At 39.3% G+C, this 19848-nt stretch overlaps 1 protein-coding gene across 1 annotated transcript; it reads right to left on the bottom strand.

Annotated features, from left to right (window-relative positions):
• Nucleotides 1-233: 233 nt before the first annotated feature.
• On the bottom strand, nt 234-11886 carry LOC140538491 (atrial natriuretic peptide receptor 2-like). The gene is made up of 16 exons (XM_072661074.1): nt 11843-11886; nt 10636-10780; nt 10473-10559; nt 10012-10155; nt 9013-9134; nt 8752-8896; nt 7181-7229; nt 6985-7092; nt 6384-6503; nt 6097-6190; nt 4672-4759; nt 3966-4105; nt 3714-3866; nt 2702-2800; nt 1420-1511; nt 234-723 (listed from the first exon to the last, which is right to left on the bottom strand). The coding sequence occupies exons 2-16, from the start codon at nt 10764-10766 to the stop codon at nt 616-618; spliced, it is 1680 nt and encodes a 559-aa protein (XP_072517175.1). The 5' UTR covers nt 10767-10780; nt 11843-11886; the 3' UTR covers nt 234-615.
• Nucleotides 11887-19848: the final 7962 nt, after the last annotated feature.

Genomic DNA, 19848 nt, shown 5'->3' with positions numbered 1-19848 from the left:
GTAGTGCTTTTTTCTGTAGATTATGCAAGCTGTGTGTGCACATCTGAACTCCTGTGGCACCTTAAAGTGCCTACATTTATTACAGCGGGTGTCTGGATAGTTTTGGACATGTGTATATATTGTGTATATAGTATCATCTGTATTACAAGGCTTAAGTAATCAATCAAATAATTAATTCATTTATTTATTGATCATTTATACAATTTATTAATGAAAATAGCAAAATCTCAGGCTTTCATGAGTTAATAAACTAGATACAATTAGTGTTAATTTATGCTCTATACCTCTGAATTCAACAACATCTGAATTCTGAACGGAATGAACTGAATTTACACAATTCACAGTTTATTCATTAATAATCACAGATATTCACAAATTATCAGCCAGTCCAAGAGTCTGGGGAGTCTAAATGCAGAACTATGCATCTTTTAGAAATCAACAAGTAGTGTTATTAAACAGAAATACACAGTACTTTATGCCACATCACAGAATGAATTGTGTGCAAAAAAAAAGCAATTCTTTGACAATTTTGATGGCAGATTACATTCACATGGTATAGTTATCAATACAGAACTACCAGGACAGCAGTAGACAGTTTTATTCTGGACAGTAATGTTAGCTGCTAACTGGGACAGGCCCACACTGTGGCTCCTCATCTTGAAGAAAACAATCCAAGGGGCCTTTTTTTGTCTCCAGCCACCAAGTTGTCATCTCACCTTTGCCCTGTAAGACAAAGGGTTACAGACAAGCAGTAAATCTCCCCTAGCCGTGTCTCTGTCCTTGTACATCTCGCTTAAAATGCAGAGAGGGGGATTCTATTTGCCTCTGAATAATGAATGAGGAGGTAGAAGAGCCAGTCCAGGAGCCAGCTGAGGCCAAGCTCTAATTGAGACATGACACAGCTGAGCTAGGCCCTACAGCGTTGTCTCGTGGGACCCTTGTCGTCTTTTGTATGTTCTTAACAGGACACTTTTCAGGACATTCATTTCTGTGAGAACAATGCAGGCAGATCAGCTGGGTATGAGATCCCTTATGATGAGTTTTGGGAATCTTTTATTTAGATTTCGGTACCAACGGGTGAATAGCTGCATAATATATGTGCAATATATTACACAGAGGTTGTGAGGTTTTAAAGGGGTCACCACATAAATCATCTTGTCAATCTGGGGTAGAGCTCATTCCATAAGAAAAGGTCAGTTATCTATAGCAACCACAGTGAGTCAGCTCAAAAATCCTGCCCTGATAATCTCACAAAATATGCATGTGTGACTGTTCTTACAAATAATCCCAAAAAAGGAATTTCTGCATCCAAAAATTCATCCAATATCTTATTTGTAAAAAAATGTGCCTGTTTTAAAACACTTAAAATAAGCACATTATACTGTTATAATGTTTGCAGAACAATGGAAGCCATCTCACCTTCACGATTAGAGTGCCACGGCAGACCAGGGCATATCCCCCAAGAGTGTGGAGAAGATCAGCTGTGGATTCACTGCACTGAATCTTTAAGGCTGTCAAAGACAAGCAGTTGTAGCATTGTAAAACATAACATACTCGATTTCATTCAAGCAAATGCAATTTAGAAAATATAGTAGTATTGTATATAATTAAAATATATATACATATAAAATGTATATAACATTACAATAACAATGTAATGTAAATTTTATATAATGTACACTACTGTGCAAAAGTGAAAGACTACCTTTCATTTATTTAATTTCCAAAAATGACAGGTAGGCCTTAAAAAAGCAAAATTTATGTCCACTCTTTGGGTTTATTACAGCTGCAGAAATCCTCATGGAGACGTTTCCACACGTCCAAAGATCAGTCTTGGAAGTCATTTTCTGCTTCCCACCATCCATATAATGCCAAACATATTCAATGATGTCGAGGTCTGGGATTGTCGATCTATTGTTCTGAGAATAGCAGCAACTTCCGCTGTTTGGTTTGCAAATGTTCTTCTTTTTTGTCTGTTTGCTTTTCTCAGTAAGAGCTTCTTCATCCGCTCCACATCCTTTCAAACCCACATTGTTGAGTCATCTTCTCACAGTCGAAGGATGGACAGAAACACTTGTTGTTTTCAGATCTGACGCAAGAATGGGACTTGATTTTATACTTTCTCACTCAAAGATGAAAGCTTTAAGTGCCGTGTATCTGATGGTGATTGTCTACTGGATCTTGCATGGTTGTTAGTCCCATTTCCAGTTCTCTTCTTCATATGAATGGATGCTTTATATATAATCCTCTTTAAAATATGAACATGTTTTAGATGGCTGGAAATCCAATAATGAAGAGTAGCAGTTTTACAGTACTGACCTTTGTACTGTACTGTAAATGTAATGTTATAATTAAAAACAAGGTTAGTAGTATTTTTCAGAATGCTGTCTAGTAGCTAAGGGTTTAACCTCTGATGATGCGGATTGGATCATGATCTTGATATCTTATGGTTATATTTTACTTAATATATACTGAATATTGAATTTCTTTTAGCCTACATTATACAATACAAATAATAATCAAATAAAGTCAATGATATGGCAAATGTTTACTGACAGTGTTTTATGTAAGCAAAGCTGTAAAGATAATTTAATGCCATCATCCTGTCTCCAAAACCATTCCTTATCAAAGCCAAACATAGCAGCAGTCTGGAGTGCTGATCATTAACCTAGTGTATACATGGTTCCTTTTGCTCAGGTACCTTCGCTGGTGGACTCCATGCGGGATGCTGTGTTTACAGTGTCTCCAAACAAACAGTAACGTGGCATTTTTGTGCCGACCACTCCAGCCACCACGGGACCTAAAACAGCCACCAGACACGAACTTACCATGAGTCAATGTAAATAGATTATTTGTATTTACTATTTTGTCAGGCCAGTTCTATGCCTTTGGAAGAAAAGATAGAAAGCAAATGTGAAATGTTCATATCCTGAGGTATGGAGGATCAGTCATGATCTCTATAATGCAAAGTAAGTTATGTAGATGAATTAAAGCAGGTAGCAGTACATTTATTTAAACAGTGTAGTGGCCATAGTTATGTATGTAAAGGATCCTATGACATGGATTTGTATAAGCTGTCACACCAAGTTTGTACATCTAACTTATGTTCACTGGCCATTTTATCAGAAACACCTAACAAAGCATCCCATTCTGTAGGTTTACAATTACTGAAGCTGTATCTGTTGTTGCACAGTGTGCACAGTCATTCTCTACTCCACTGGCCTTAAAAGCAGTCCTGGATACATTTATGTTTGTCCATACTCTAACACATTGCTCCAGCTCCTGAGGAACAAATTAATTAGGTTGAGTTGAATCAGGTGTGCCAGAAGAGGGTAAGCATAGTATGCGTAGTGTGGGGTCCCCATTACTGGGACTGGAAACCCTTGCTGTATCCCATCCATCAGTTGGAAGGGATCACATTAGAACCATTAATGACCAGATACAACTTGTATGGTGGATCATTCTATCTTATAGTGTGTGGAGCTAGTAAGGAGGAGGGTTCAGAATAGACCACCAGTCAAAAGCATCTAGCCCACAGGAGGCCTATAGTGATAAAGGACTAGATCATTACTACCACAGATTGTGCCTGGCAACAAATGGGTTACACTCTCTTGCTGCACACATACAAGTAAATAAGCCAAGCATAGAGTGCTGTATAATTGTTCACTGCAGGGAAGGTTCAGAGGCGTATAATTGGTGGAAACCATGCTAACCTGAATGGATGCCGGCTCGTATCTTCAGCTGCGTGGTGGGCTTGTGTGGGATTTTAAATGCATGGCAAACACTGATCAAATCCAGAGCCATGCTGGCAATCTCACCCGCGTGATTGATGCCGTTCTCATTTGGTACACCAGACACTACCATATCTGGAAAATGAACACTCAATGTTAAGAATTTTGACCATGAAATCATACTACTGAGCTATAAAGTGAAAACTACACTAGCATTCTTCCAATTACACTCACAAGCATCTCCAATAGTCTCCACTTTGTAGACGTCATAGTTGTCAATGATGTCATCAAACGTAGTGTAGAGTTTATTGAGGAAATCCACGACCTGGTGGGGGGTGCTGGAACCTGAGAGCTGGGTAAAACCCACTATGTCACTACAAAATAGGAAAGACAAAGGCAATTTAATTTCAGCCCTATGTTCTGTAAATGGGACTATTAATTTTGACTAATACAGTGGGGTCCAAACTGCTGGGAAAAACAAGTCAAAGTTATGACAAGTAAGAGGAAGAAGAAATGCTCCTGCATTATTTCTAGGTTACTATTCACGTCAGTAGATTTGGGACCATTGACCATGTTAAGGCCTTTATATAAAAAGATATATATATAAAAAATTTTCAATATTTGAATCTCTTCTGTTGATGCTTGTGTTCAGATGACCATCAGGTGAATCTTATCTACTTATTAGAGGCATTTTGCAATAAATTGTCAATGTCCAGCTTGAGTCCTTGCTTGCGCTCATGAGGAGGACAAGTATCAGGTACTAAGAAACTTTAAAATGAATTTTTAAAAATCCAAATATTCTACTTTTTACTCAAATTGTTACATGGATGATTCTAAGAAATTAGAAAGAAATGTAAAATAGAAGCATTGTCACCAAGGTATCATATTTTCAGTTCAAATGCAATAGACTCATTCTGCGTCTCACTATTTTGACACCTACCTAAAATATACGGTGGCATTGGAGTAGCTCTGTGCCTCTGCTGTACGTCCTTGTCTAAGATCGTCAGCCACTGGTTTAGGCAGCATACCTGCACACACATTTTAAACATATAGTATTCAGAATGACCTTACAGTTGCATTGGGAATTAGTCATATTGGCAGAATTCATAACGTTTCAGCTGCTTACAATAAACCAATCAAACAAGGACATTTTAAATAACTCAACACAAGAAGAGAACATGAGAAGAGATCATTGCCTTGCACAAACAGGGAAAAGGGACAAAAAGAGAGCAAAGGCACTGAATGTTCCTAGAGATACAGCTGGAAGCATAGTTGGCAAGTTCAAAGGTAGAAGAACACTGGCTACACTACCTGAACATGGCAGAAAAAGGGTGCTATTACAGGCTGCTGCCAGATTCCTGAGGAGGCAGGTGGTCAAAGTGTTTGGTGCAAGATTTGGTGGCAGCAGGCACTGAGGTTTCAGTTTGTACAGTCAGTCGCATTCTAAACTTCTGAATGCCTCTGTACCTGTCCAACTTGACCCAAAAGCGCAAGAACACGCTGGCTCCAGTCTGCTCAAAACCACATGAGTAAGCTACAGATCTTTTGGGATTTTATTCTGTGGAGAAAATAAACTGGAACTTCTTAGGCCGACTGGGTCGGGGGGACTGGACGGTATGTCTGGAGGAGGAAGAGGGAAAGGTTTGCTGAAAAGAGGACCCTGCCTACAGTGAATCACTGGTGGTGGCTTGGTAATGCACTGGGTGTGTGGAGGGACACCATGCCTTCTTTGAGGAAGCTGACACTTGTTCATCATTGGACTTGAACACTTGTTCAGCAAAGCTTGATTTCAGAAGTCGTTCTGGAAGGTTATGCAGTGCTTGTCACAGTTGCTTGACTTAATTCGCATTGAAAAATCTTTGTTGAGATTTGGAGAAGGTGGTTGCAGCTCACAAACCCAAGAATATTAGTAAATTGGAGGCCACTGCCAAAGAATGGGCTAAGATTCCTCAGGAATTTAACCAGAAGTGGGTGTCTTGCTGTGTATCACATTTGCAGCAGATCAGCAGTAGTAAAGATGCTTGTCATAAAGGGGTTAAATAATTCTGAGACTGCAGGCATCATGAAAAGTGACATTTGGTGGCAATTTGGAGAAAGCCAAATTGTTTTTTTCTTTTTTAATCTCTAAAGTTAATTTGAAAAATTACTTGAATTGTGACTAAGGGCACATTCTCATATTTTAACACTAATGTTTTAAATCATATCAATTTTCTTTTTGCACGGCAACAAGAGTATGGCTTTATGCTTTCACTAGATGGCGCCTCTACAACAAGTTTTATCTCACTAGGCCACATTTCAGGAACTGAAGCCAGTGTTATTTTAGTTCTTGAAAAAGAAGGCTGATAAGAATAGACTGTCGATGTACTATAAAGCAAGCGATCTGTCTTCTGCTTCTCCTGAAGAAGATCCTGTGTTCTTTCAGCCACTATAGCCTCCAGATGCTTACTGTACTTTTCCATCTAGAAGAAAAACAGAAACTATGTTGTTACTCTGGCTAACACAGCTATCATTCATTAAATTAATTATTAAATAATAAACCAATGTAAAGTGAGATCTTAGTTTGCAGGTTTGAGTGAGCTTGGTTGTTGGTGGTTGTTACATAAACGTAAGTGTGTTAGCTTTTTGTGAGTGTGCACCATTATAGACTCTTACCAGGTTCATCATCATGTCAACGGGGCTGACTTTGTGCGGGTTCATTTTGTCCAGCATTTTTTTCACCTGCTCGAATGTCGGTCTGGTGGTGACATTGTGGGACCAGCACTTCTTGATAAGCTGCACAGCATTATATCACACAACAAGAGATTAGAGAATTGTGACTGCAAGTCTCAAGGGGAACAAGTCAACCACAAGATAAATGAATAATAAGAACCCTTTAAAAATGTTTTTGCCTTCTCTTGTAAATTTACCATTTTGGAGATACTTTGTCATTGTTATAATAGAAGCCAGAGGGAAAGAGGCAGTTCCTTCAACAGCAGCCTTCTGGCTTTTAACATAAGTGAGCATTGAGTGAACAGGGTTTCTGTACCAAGTTTAAGGATACATGTCAAACTTGTAGTCTGTGGTAATCAGCAGATGCGGCTGCAGCACCTGCCTGTTGGTTTCTAAAATTATTTCAGGTCAATGGGTTTTCTATGCTTGTTGAAGAATAGGAAATGTGTCAGACCATTTCCTGTGGTAATTGGCTGTGCTATGCTATACACGCAGCAGATGACTCTTTTCTTCAACTTGGCCTTGTAACGAGTGAGCTACAAACCTCACAATACTCTGCTTGGTTGGGGCAGTCGCTATCTGATTTCCCAGCCTTCAGTTCAGGAAGAAGAGGACGCCACATGACATCCAGCTTCATGGGCTCAGTCTGCTCCTGATTCAACAATGACACAGATGTACCCTCAGCACCTTTACAAACAGTCCAAATACTTACCATAATCACTATGTCTCTTCATACATACCGAAATAAGGTCGCTGCGTGTGGCTATCTCCACTAAGATGATGGAGTAGCTAAAGAAAGGAGAAAACACACCATGTTTTACACCACCGAAAGCAAGATACTCTTTGTTTGAGGAGACTCCAGGATGTAAATAAAAAAATGAACAAAAGATCCTTGTCTGGATCTTCAGATGATGTTTGTTTTGGAGATATCTGTGTGTTTACAGACTTTTACACTCAAGGTCAGGTTTACTGAACTGATTTATGATTGGAAAAAATGAACAAATTCAATGGTACATTTGTCACACGAATGCACATATAGATCAAGTACGTGCCTGAGTGTGTTCCAGTGGTGGTGCGCCGTACTTTCCCCAAACGTTTCCTTAAACTTATACTTGTCAATAGTGACTGTTTATAGGAAATGAACCCATTAACATATCATAGTTGTATTTACACTGCAGTTCATATGTAACTGAACAGTGATGCCAACTTTTTGGTTTTGGTTCTGTACTCTAATACGTTTGGTTTGAAATATAGTAATGAGTTTAGAGTCCAGAATGGAACTGGGTGAGTTGTGCAGGAATCCCAGTATCATAATCTCCAGGGTTGTGCATATAAGGTATGATGCAATGGTATTCAGAATACATATTCACAATACATAAGACTGTTTCTGCAAATATCGCTATACAGGCCAAGTTATTTATTATTATTTTATTTTTGGGAAATAAATAAATAATTCCCTGTGTAGTTCTGTATCTAGATATGCAAATATGTCACTCTCTTTCCTTTCCCCTCATTCTTTCTGACCAACTGCTCCACTTTCCTCATCCTTTTACACTGTTTTTCTACTTTGGGATGGTGAGGGTATTAGTGCAACTGGAGATCATTTAGTATAGATATACAAAAATAACAGAAAAAAATGTCTTCATCCCCAGTGCGGGGGTGGTGGTCTGGTCTCTACTGACCTGGGCTATTAAAAAAAAGAAAAAAAAGGTACTTTTTCATTTTTAGGAAAATACATTTAAAATATATTCAGTAAATTATATATTCATATAATCCAGGGTCTATAATGTCCCAACAAAAATACTATCAAGTACATTTTAACACAATTTAACACTTTTAACAGATTTGTGGCAACTCACAAAACACCAAGGATGTGAGTATATAGCACAACAGCACAATTAAAATACTATATAAATGCATTCTATGGCACCTTTAAGCCAGTGCAGGTATCGCGTGACAGAATTGGCAGTTAGTGTGCTCCTCCAAGCATGTTGAGCATGTGCCTTGGGGAAGCACTTGCTTGCCTTCCCCTTCCAGTGCTGGTAGCATTGTGTGATAGGGGAAGTACTAACAATTGGGTGGGAATTGCTCTGCTTAGTTTAGAAAAATCTAAACTAAGCAGAGCATGAAAAAATAAATGGTGTTATTGTACAATTACTGTGCTACTGCCTCGCAGGAGCCTAAGGTCACCATGCTCAATGTCAAGCATGCAGCTAGAGGCCCCCGAACACTGAGCTAGATTTAAGCTTAATCTTAATTAACACCCATTATTGTACATATACCCACCTGTACATGTACACACTGTACCCACCTGTACACATCAGCTGCAGCTGTGGTGCTGCTTGTGCTGCCCAGCAAAACCTCTGGGGCGCAGTATATGCGGTAGAGGTTTTCACAGAGAAAGGTGCCACTCAGTGCTTCAGCGTCCTCCTTTCTGTAGGCCATTAGACCATAGTCTGTGTAGTCATGGAGAAACATGGTTGATCAGGACACATTTCTGGAGCATTGTAAAATCTACCCACAAGAAGTGAACGAACTGGCCAGTGACTTGGTGAAGCTTTTTTTTTTGTACCTGATATTTTGCAGACCCATCGGTCATCAACAACACAGTTGCGGGAGTGAAGCCTCCCATGGAACATTTTGTGCTGGTGCAGGTAAGCCATGCCACGAGCAATATCTGTGGCAAAAGATAAGCTAAGAGAAATAGAAACTCAGAATTAGAAGATGGACAGTACATGTTTAATAGCATGTTTAATTAAGTATCTGAGCACTGATATAAGTTTCACACAGTCCACATAGTCCACTAAGCTGTAAAACTAATTCATTATGGTTGTGATGTCACAACCTAAGAAGACGTTACATACTAAGCCGCAAAAGCATCTTGTTTTGAATTCACTGTTTTTGTGATCTGCCTATTATGCTGACATATAGTTTAGCGCCACCCATTAACATTGAATTTACAAGGAGCATTTCAGCCCAGACTGCTTTTTGAATAAGGTAGAGTACAGAGTGGCCAATCAAAATATGCTCATGTTTATTTTCTCCAAAGAGTCCTATTCTATTGGCAATACTTCTCTAAAGGGACTAGACAAGCTGTGTGTGTGTGCATTATGATTAAAGTAAAAGAGCAGATTAAAGTAAGTGAGCAACTTAAAGTAGCTGAATGTATTCATTAGAAGGGGTGTCCACATACATTTGGACATATAATGTTTCTTGTTTAACCCCTTAAACAGCCTATGGCCCGCCAGCAGGCTGAAAGTGTTTGTACAGAAGCCCCTGTAGTTACTGAAAAATACACATTAGTGTGTAATAAGCCTTTCTGCATTAGGGGGTTAAGACATCAGGACCATTTTTACAGGACAATAAACAATTGGGGAAATAAAAATATTTAGGACGCTGGGTCTTTAAAGACACAATACATTACAGTCTTATGCTGAAGGATAAGAAAAGAATAAAACATTGGTCATAAATAAGAGTGAATTCCAACTTCTTTTGGAACATATAGCTGTACAAAAAGGGGAACAAATGCTAACCAAATGAAGAAATATTTGGAAAACTAAGAAATGTTTACCGAAAGCCCCAGTTGATAGGGATATCTTCATTCAGCAGAACATCAGCGAGGCTTCCTTTAGGACAATACTCTGTGACAATGCTAATGAATGGGACCTCGATGGAGCCTCCAATGAACTTAGCCAGGTTTGGATGGTCTAGCTCCCTAATTTAGAAAAAAAACACATACTTAAAAAAAGGTGAACTAGAAACATGCATTTCTGAATTTCTGCATGTGCTGAATGTGGGAAATGTGGGAGAAACAGATTATAAACCTCAAATTTCCAAACAGGCCTGTATTAAACTCTTTTTCCTTTGTTGCTTATTAAGCCTGCATTACAATTGTGTTTTTTCAGGTGCATGTAAAGAAAGTAGTGTTATGCAGTGAGTTCCTAGATTTTTTTTTTTATTTCCTAATCTATTCACTGGCCGGAAACCTAGGAAGGCCAGCTAGGATTACTAAGAATGACTAAAATTACTCACCTGACCTCTCTGATCTCTTTCCGGATTGTTTTGGAGAGAGTGAAGTGCTTCTTCTGGATGTGTTTCACAGCTACTGTCCTTCCGTCACTAACAAGAAAGACAAGCGATTGAGATTCCAGTGTGAATGGAGTGCCTGAAGGCACAGTAAGCTGCTAGTACTCACTAGATGCCGGGCTGAATGAAGCCTGACTTGAAGTTGGTGTTCACCACCGTGCACACAGTTACATCTGTGGCCCGGCTGATGCTGGAGCTGCTCTTCACTTGTTGGAGACTTGTGGTGCTACAGAAGCCCATGTAGCACACTTTTCCTAAGATGGAGACAAAAAGAATCACCTTCACAGATTGTAAAACTGTTTCAGACATTGCCATTTTTGATTGAATCTATTTGACCACACATAACACCTACAATGTCAAATTGCACTGTATGTACTGTGTGCCTACCATTAAACCACTTAAATATGAATGAGCTAAATAATCATATTTAAATAAAACACTTTGCTAGTTCCTTTTTTCATCCTGTCTGCCCTGCTTGGGGCTGTTCCCAAACCAGGCTGTGGTATTCCCCATCAGGACACTTTCGTGTATCCAATGCGTGCTGGAGTAGACGTTCTGCAGCACCTTGGAGGGCAGTCTAAAGTCCCCTAGGCTTTAGGTTGTAGAGACACTGAAATGATAAAGCTAAATAATCATATTCAAACACTTATCCTCTTCTCTGGACAGGGTTGCAATGGATCAAGAACTTACCCAGATATTTTGGGGAGCAAGACAGAAATACACCCTGAACAGGTTACCAGTCCATTGCATGGCAACACTCACATCCATAACTAGGGGCAATTTAGCATAGCCAAGTCACCTACCAGCATTTTTCTGGTGTGTGGGAGGACACTGGAGTACCTGAAGGGAACCCACGCGGACACAGGGAGAACAGGGATTAGGGCGAGGTTCAAACCCACAACCCCAGGCCCCTGGTGCTGTGCGGTATACACTATGTCTGCAGTGCAACAATGCCACCTTTCTTTTTCAACCATAACATTAGTACCACCTGCCTAATATTGAGTAGGTCCATTAGCACCAACCCTGGGTGGGAAGGGGCATTGCAATGCACAGTAGAAAGCCTTCTAAAATGTCTGAAAGTCTAAATCAAATGATTTATACAGTGTGATACAGGGAGACTAAAAGTAACTTTTAGTGTATTCACACATCATTTTTGCTCGTATGTCAGCATCTCTGCCCTAAATCAATCGTCTGTCCTTTGATTAAGACATTTTGATTTTTGTCTTGTCCTCCTCAGTGTGTAACAATTCAGCACCTGTTTCCGTTTGTTAGGAATAGTATTGTGAAAGGTTGATTAAGGGTTCTTAAGATCTTACCGAACAATATGTTATTGTAATTAATGATCCAGCTTTCATCCCAAAACATCTTCTGCTTTTGGTATTGCAGCCACTAGGGAACAGATTGAATAAAAAGTAATAGAGTAAAACAGCAAACCCAACAACAGCAGGAATGGTGGAACACACAATGGGTCTTTAGTAGGGTAAATCCATTGTAATGGAAAATTACCCGGTAAAGCCTTAAACCTGATAATACCTTAAGGATGGCTAATAGCCAGCTTTTTCTATTTAAACACTGAAGGTGCTACAAATTCATGAAGAACCATGAATTTTATTACATTGTTTAAAGAACAATAGCACCTTTATTTTTAAGAGTTCATAATAATTTTCTTCCAGTCTACTATGAACTTCCTTACCACCACAGTTAAGATGAAGCCACTGCAAAACAAGGCCACTGGGAGACCAATGGCCACCTTGATGGACATGGGCATAGGACACACTCCACAGTCCGCAGGACAAGTCAAACAACTCTCCTCTAGCTCACAGGTGTCATCTCCACACACTGAATGGCAAAGAGAGAAAAGTAGTAGAGTTACATGTTCTAGTGTAAAAAGGGGCCTAATGTAGGAAGAAATGTAAGAAACCCAACCAACCTTGGGCACTAACCACAAGCACTTTGGACTCGAGTGCAGCGTGCATCTGCCCCACTTTGACATGAGCAATGACAGATGTCAATCCTAAATGGACAAGCACCACCTGTGCAAAGAGAATAAATGAACTCTAATTATCCTACGCATATAGCAGTTGGAGGACCGACCCCCTGCCCTTCACATTTAAGAGTTTACCCTGCTCCCAACACTAATCCACTTAATCAGCTGATTAACAAGCTAGCTGAAGTTAAGTTCTCCTGGACCAGGGCTGAGAACCACTGCTAATCTACCAAACACTTTCCACCAGTCTGAAGAATGCTTTAATTAGGACTATTTAAATGAAGAACAATTTAAAAAGGTACACGTATTTGTCATTGTACAGTGTGCACTGTACAGCGAAATGGGTCCTCCGCTATAACCCATCTGTGGTAGTGAACACACACTCACACACATACTAGTGAGCTAGGGGCAGTGAGTACACACACACCCAGAGCGGAGGGCAGCCAACTCCAGCGGCCGGGGAGCAGAGAGGGTAAAGGGCCTTGCTCAAGGACCCAACAGTGGCAGCTTGCCAAGCCCGGGAATCGAACCCATAACCCTGTTATCGATATCCCGGCACTCTAACCGCTGAGCCGCCACTGCCCCTAAATGTGCAAATGGTTCTTCAAGTTGTCATATAATACAATATAAAATAATATAATATAATATATATTGTATATCCGACTGCATTTAATCCCTTGAGGTATGGATGCTTTATTGCTCACCTTTGAGGTCCAGAGCAGTTGACTCATCTTGCCTGCTTTAGACACAGTATGGGTTACAATCTCACCATCGTCTGGAATCCAAGGGCCGCAAATCCCTCCGCCTCTCTGTGCCAGTAAACAGTAATTTTTCAAAGACTTTAACATGAGCTGTAGAGCATTCAAGCAATTACATTTAATCCAGTCTAAAAACAACCTAGACGGGAGGTGTGCTGAGCTTGATGTTTGTGCACTGTGGTGAGTAAGCAAACTTTGTAAGTAAAAGCCAGGTTCTAAACAAAGAATGTCAACAAAGCTACAGGTGTATTGTCACAGTTATGCTGTTTGTCCATGTCAGTCAGTCCAGGTGTATGATATATCACTTCAAATATGTTTTATTGTCATATAATGTTACAAAGACAACCATGGTGTGAACCAAGGTGTGAACTGTTTGATTTCCCATGATTTTTTCATCTCCACAAACCTCAAATTGAAAACCGAATGGGTGAAGGGTGAATATTTTCTGCACTTTTCTAAAATACAGTTTTAGTCCATGCACTTGGAAATGACTCAATGAATTTACCAATTCAGCCTGCAGCAGTTTAGCCCCATCCATTAACCCCTTAAACAGCCCGTGGCCTACTGGCCACATTTATTATCAAAGAATAGCCTCACCAGTTTGTACAGAGGTCCCTGTAGTTACTGAATAATACACCCTATTGTGTAATAAGCCACTAAGCCAGAACAGAGATGTACACATTTCAGTCTTCTAAAAAATATCTGGCGGAATAAACATATAAATAAATATCATCTACGAAATAAAGTGAGGCTAAAAACGCATGTGTTAACATGGATTGTGATTGTTTTAGCCCATAAATGCACACAAATATTATAAGTGGAGCAAAAAATAAATAGAAGAACTATTGTATATAGGATATGGGCTCATAAATGAGTGTCCTTAAAGAGAACATCAAGCCCAGAAAAACCTGTTGTACTATGAACTGCGTAGAAGGTGGAACATTCAACATGTTTCCATTCCAATCTTAGTGTTTCGTTTCGCACTTCAGTAAAAGAGCAACACCAAGCATTAAGGACAACACCAAGCATTAAAGGCACTGATAAATATCCATGCTTACATACTACAATTTTGTATAGCAGAAAAATAGTTCCTACAGAACACACTTGCCAATCAGAGGATTGTGTACCTACTTATGTACTTACAATATCACATGTGAAGGCCTAATAAGTAGCTGAAACTGGTGTCAATGGATATTGACAATAGCCTGCACAGGGTTTTGAAGGAATTGATCCATTTGTACCATTGGAAACAGTTCAGAGGGAAATACCCACAATTGATATTGATATAATTGAAGTGACTAACAGACAAATGTATGTATCATGTGCCAAACAAAAAATATCTTGATAGCCATTTGGACATTTGGTTTCTGAGATAAACTCAAAAAACTGGAAAATGGTACAATGGACCCCAGTGTCCCGAACAAGCGCTACAGGCCAAAAAAATTGTAACCACAGTGTGTGGCCATCTGAGAACATATGGATGAACGCTTTAGCTTTAACCACTGATGACGTTCCTGAGCAGATGTGTTTTCTGTACTAAAAGTACTGAGGAGTACAATACACTGACCATAAGTGCAAGAGGACAGGAGTGGATGTTGGCATGGTACACACAGCAGTTGTGTTCATTAGCATTGTTCCAGTTGGCTGGACACTCGTGTTCATGGCAGAATCTCTTCGCTTCAGAGGCATTACTGCAGAAGAAGTATATAAGCAGTGCTACAGTTACAGTTACAATGACAAGCAATATTTTGGTAAGTATTATTTGTGTGTGCATATATATATATATATATATATGTGTGTGTGTGTGTGTGTGTGTGTGTGTGTGTGTGTGTGTGTGTGTGAATAGCTAAGCAAGTTGAAGATGTAAAGACATAAAGTTAAAGATTACACATTCATCAACCATTCATTTTTACACATTTCTTTTAAATCATTACATCTTTCGCAGTTTAAAAAGAACAAAAACGGAAAAAAGAAAGGGCCTGGAGAAAATGTTTGGGCTCCCTGCATAGTCATTACCTGGTAGTTATCACAGCTTTAAACGGCTTTTTGTGTCCAGTAAAAGGCTTGAACTTTTGTGAAATTCGTGGGCTGTCTTGCATGCATTGCTCTTCTGAAGTTCACCCACAGATTTTCAGGCTGGGGACTGTGAGAACCATGGCAGGGGCTTCAGCTTGCACCTCTTGAGGTAGTTCATTGTGGATTCTGAGCTGTGTCAAGGATCATTGTCCTGCTGTAGAAGCCATTCTCTTTTTTATCTTCAGCTTTGTTACAGATGGTGTGATGTTTGCTTTTAAAATAAAGAATTGAATCCACCCATCCCTCTACCACTGAAATGTTCCCTGTCCCACTGGATGCAACACGCCCAATCAATCCACCTCCATGCTTAACCATTAGAGAGGTGGTCTTTTCATGTTTTTTTTTCTCTAGACATATCTCTGCTCATAAAGACTAAAGAATGCTATTTTAACTTCATCAGGCCACACTTGTTTCCAAACCCATCATGCTTGTTGAGATGTTTCTTTGATGTTCACTGAAGGTCATATTTTTGCAGCAGTCGCTGCACAGTAGAATAGTGCAACCAGAAAATGCTTTTCTATCTACTTTATCCTGCTTTGTGGGCATCAGTTATTTTGATTTCTCGGAGTGCTAGGCAGCTGCTTCGAGGATCCCATGTATGCTGATTGTTGGAACAAGGGTTAAAGAGTCAGAGTTATATTTATAAAGTTTTGAAATTCGCATCATCTGGTCTTTGCTAACAAGGATTGTGAACAGCTCATTGTCCCTTCAAGCTAATTACCTTCTGAGACCTTGGTAACTGTTTTGTGGCATTTAAAACCTTAGAATTCTCACTGAGCTTCGACAATGAGCTTTCAGTGATACATACCTCATATGAAATTACAGCATGCCTTTGTTACCGTCCGATGGTGAACATTTTGATAAAGGGAATTGAAGTTCTAAAGATACCCCGGAGGGCAGATTACCATCAGAGTTTAGTATTTATCTCCAAAGGGAGTCACTCTCACCTCATTTATAGCTTGTCAGTAATATCATCAGAATTTGTTCAGTAATATGATATAAAGGCTCACAGTGCCTTAAAATCAGAATGCTGTGAAATCAGATCGCTCACTGTACTTTTGCTTTTTAAGCACTTTGTCCTAGCTGGAGAAAGACTACTCACCTGAACTGGAAAATCCTGTTCCTGACTGCATATTCATAAAAGGAGTCTGAGGCTGTGACAGAATAGGTCACATTAAACTCCTCCCCATCTGTGACTTTCTCTGGAGGACGATGCACCCAGGCCATCTCTAACCCTGTAAAAATAGCCAAATAGTCATTTTATATGAGTGTGTGTGTTTGTGTGTGTGAAAAGGTGCACAATAATTAGTTTTATTTACTCAAGTACAATATCTTGATGGATATTTTCAAACTAGAAAACTGCATTTCCTGAAGGAAACACAGAAGGGATGCAAACTTTTTGCTAGGTAGTGGCTATGTGCTTGCTGGTGGTATTCCAGGTGGTTTCTATGATGTTGCTAGCTGGTTGCTATGGTGTTGTTAAGTTGCAAAGTGATAAGATGTGTTAGATGGCTTCTACAGTGCTACAAGTTCACCATAGTGTTGTTTTAGTGGTTGCTTGGGTGTTGCTAGGTGGTTGCAGGGCAGTTCCTATGGTATCCCAGATGGTTGTTAAGTGCTTGCTGTGGTACCCATGTGGCTGATTGGGTGATACTAGTGCATTTTTATCATTGTGAGATAAGTGTGCCAAAACTTCCGTACCCCATTCATTCCAATGTAAGGAAATTCCACAAAAGTCCTTTGCTACATGGACACCATGTGTCTGATCAAAAATATGTTTACAAGCCCAAATCAGACCGAACACTCAGAGTTGGAAAAGGTGTTGATATCTCAAAAACTGTGGGACGAGATATGCAATATGCGAAAATCTGGCAAAAAAACAATAATAATATGAAGAAGAATAAAATGGTAATGGGATTGCTTTGCGATACGGAGCCATAACAAGAATTGTATTTATTCATGTTTGAGACATATTTTTTTATATTTAAGTAATTCCTAGGGAGAATCTGTGAGAACTATGAGAAGTCTCTCTTGGTTTTGTTTTGCTGTTCTTCACACTTTTGATCAGTTTTTTAACCTCATACTTTTTTTTTACTTTTACTTAGGTTTATATTTGCGATGCTACTTTCACTTCTATTTCAGTCTTCGTTTCAGTGAAGCAACATTCTTTACTTTAGCATGTGTGTGTGAGTGAGTAAATTCTGGTCCTGACTTATCTTCCTTTATTTTTCCCCACATCTAGACGAAACTTTACATAGTCAAATGTGTCTTAGCTAAACAAAGAATCCTTAGTCTACCAGGGGCCACACCCATTCAAACTACTGATTCGCAATGCAGAGGTCATCACAAGAAAAAAAATTACAGTGATGCAGTTTCTGTGGCTGTGGGTCATGGCAGACATATTTGGTTGTGTTCTTATTGGCACACGTCTATCAGATGTCTACATAGCTGAAGGACTGCCAAAATTTCCCGGACTGCCACTGTGTAAGCCATCCAGCCAGCTAACATTGTGTAGTTAGCTATCTAGTAACTTTTTTTGACTATTAGGAGTTCATAAATCCAGCAATGACCAGCTTGTCTGTAATTCATTGTTTAGAAAATTGCTGATAATAAAGCATATTAAGAGATGTGGGGAAAATGTTATGGGATAGATTTAGTAGGTACTCAAAAACACTCATAAATGAGGGAAAATACATTCCAAAGACAAAAAAAGTCTTTCAGATGTTACACTCTACTCATAATAATAAAAAATATACAGCATATCCGAATTAATCAGACACACTTGTCTGAAATGACAACACTTCATTTCTATTTATTGATTTTTCATTGTATCACTCTTTTTTATCCATAATATAGCATTCATTACAGGCCACTTACCACCACAGCTGATCATGTTGTAATCGTTTGGGTCTGTAATCGGCCAGCAGTCATATTCAGTATTATCCAAGTCATGCCAGCCTTCTACTTCCAGGATCTGGATGGAAACCTAATGAAAAGTTGAAACAATGGCAATGTCCTACCACATACATTTAATTTACATATCTATGTTTACATTTTTACAATGTGAAAACCCCATACATGAGACATTACCAGGAAAGAAGAGAAAATTGGCAGTTAAAGATCTATCTCAAACATCCTTGTATACAAACCTCAAGGTTCTGTCTCTGACTGAATACTGGAAACAAAGCCACATTTACCACATAAGGTGCACCTCGTGCCCAACACAAGTGTTCATGACACAGTAACAAAGGCAAAGCAGGAACCGGACCAATTCAAAAGTATACGCTGGCCCTTCTTGACATGAACGACTGATCTAGCCACTGTTAAAAGAAGCAGCAGTCCACTGGGAGGTTTTCAAGCTGCCTATTGGCTTGTAGTGTAGATGATTTTCTAGTTAATTTGTTTTTTGTTATTTTCTAAATACAAATGTCAAAATACCAAAATACAAGCATATGCAACCATACGCTTAACATGACATAATTTCAGTAGAATACTAGTATTTAAAAACATTGTAAATAATTTATCCAGTTCTTTCTTTACCCACAAAAAGCAGGAAAGTATGAGTAGCAGGACTTACCAGAAGGTTTAAGAAAAATAGGCTGTAGCTCAGAGCCATAAGAAACACCTGGTCAGTGCGGTTGTTTGACGCAGACTGCCTGGGTAAACAGGGGCTGACTGCTGTCCCCTTTCCCCATGCCTTAAGCCCACTAATTATTCAATCAAGCAAAGAGCCCTTTCTAATCACATCCACAATCACCTCCACTTCTGCCACTTTCCCAAGGAGAAACAACTCACCTTCAGCCTCGACCAGCCCTAAACCTCAGCTGGTAACAGACCATAGGTACACATAATGTCCACCTGAATTACATAAAATTGTATTAATGTCATATAGATTGTCTTGGAAATTATATGCACAAGTGTGATCCCACACACAGGTACCTGAATACTGGAGTATGTGAATCAATCAACAGAAACAGAATAGGTGGGGAATCCAGAGGGGTGATCCAGAAAGAAAAAAAACAACCCCAGAATTTTGTCTCAACTGCCTGGGTGGCTCTGCTGCTAGGGTTGGTTTTACTTTCTGGACCTGGATTCCTCAAAGCTGGGAAACAGAACACATGCAGCACTTTGTGGAACTGAAACATTGACCAAAATGGAAAGGTGGGTTAGTATAATATAAATATTGGCATTAACAATAAAAGCAGCAGCCACTGCTTTGGCTATAAATATTTTCAGTATCTTGCTGGCTATCAACCTGCTAATCGGTTAACTAGTTAGTTATGTATGCGAGCTAACTAACTAGCCAACGTGGTGTGTTTCTTAGCTAACATTAGTTGACTGTTTTCTTTTAGATTATTTAATGTTTTAGATGATAGATGATTAGATGATTATTTAAATGTTTAGTTCCAGATTCTTTGCTCCCACACTTCCTCGCAAAATTACATTATATTAAAATAAACAGTTTAACCCCTCAAAAAGCCTAAGGACTGCCAGCAGACCA

This window comes from Salminus brasiliensis, chromosome 17 (genome assembly GCF_030463535.1).
Source record: "Salminus brasiliensis chromosome 17, fSalBra1.hap2, whole genome shotgun sequence".
NCBI classification, from domain to species: Eukaryota; Metazoa; Chordata; class Actinopteri; order Characiformes; family Bryconidae; genus Salminus; species Salminus brasiliensis.
The sequence above is the reverse complement of the archived record's forward strand: the minus strand, read 5'-3'. Positions and strand labels throughout refer to the sequence as shown.

Coding starts and splice junctions, on each gene's coding strand:
- LOC140538491 (XM_072661074.1), bottom strand. CDS start 10,766: ATGGGCTTCTGTAGCACCACAAGTCTCCAACAAGTGAAGAGCAGCTCC. Junction 4,760..6,096: donor GACAGATCGCTTGCTTTATA/GTACATCGACAG, acceptor ATGTGTGTGCAG/GTATGCTGCCTAAACCAGTG. Junction 4,106..4,671: donor AATGCCACCGTATATTTTAG/GTAGGTGTCAAA, acceptor CCTATTTTGTAG/TGACATAGTGGGTTTTACCC.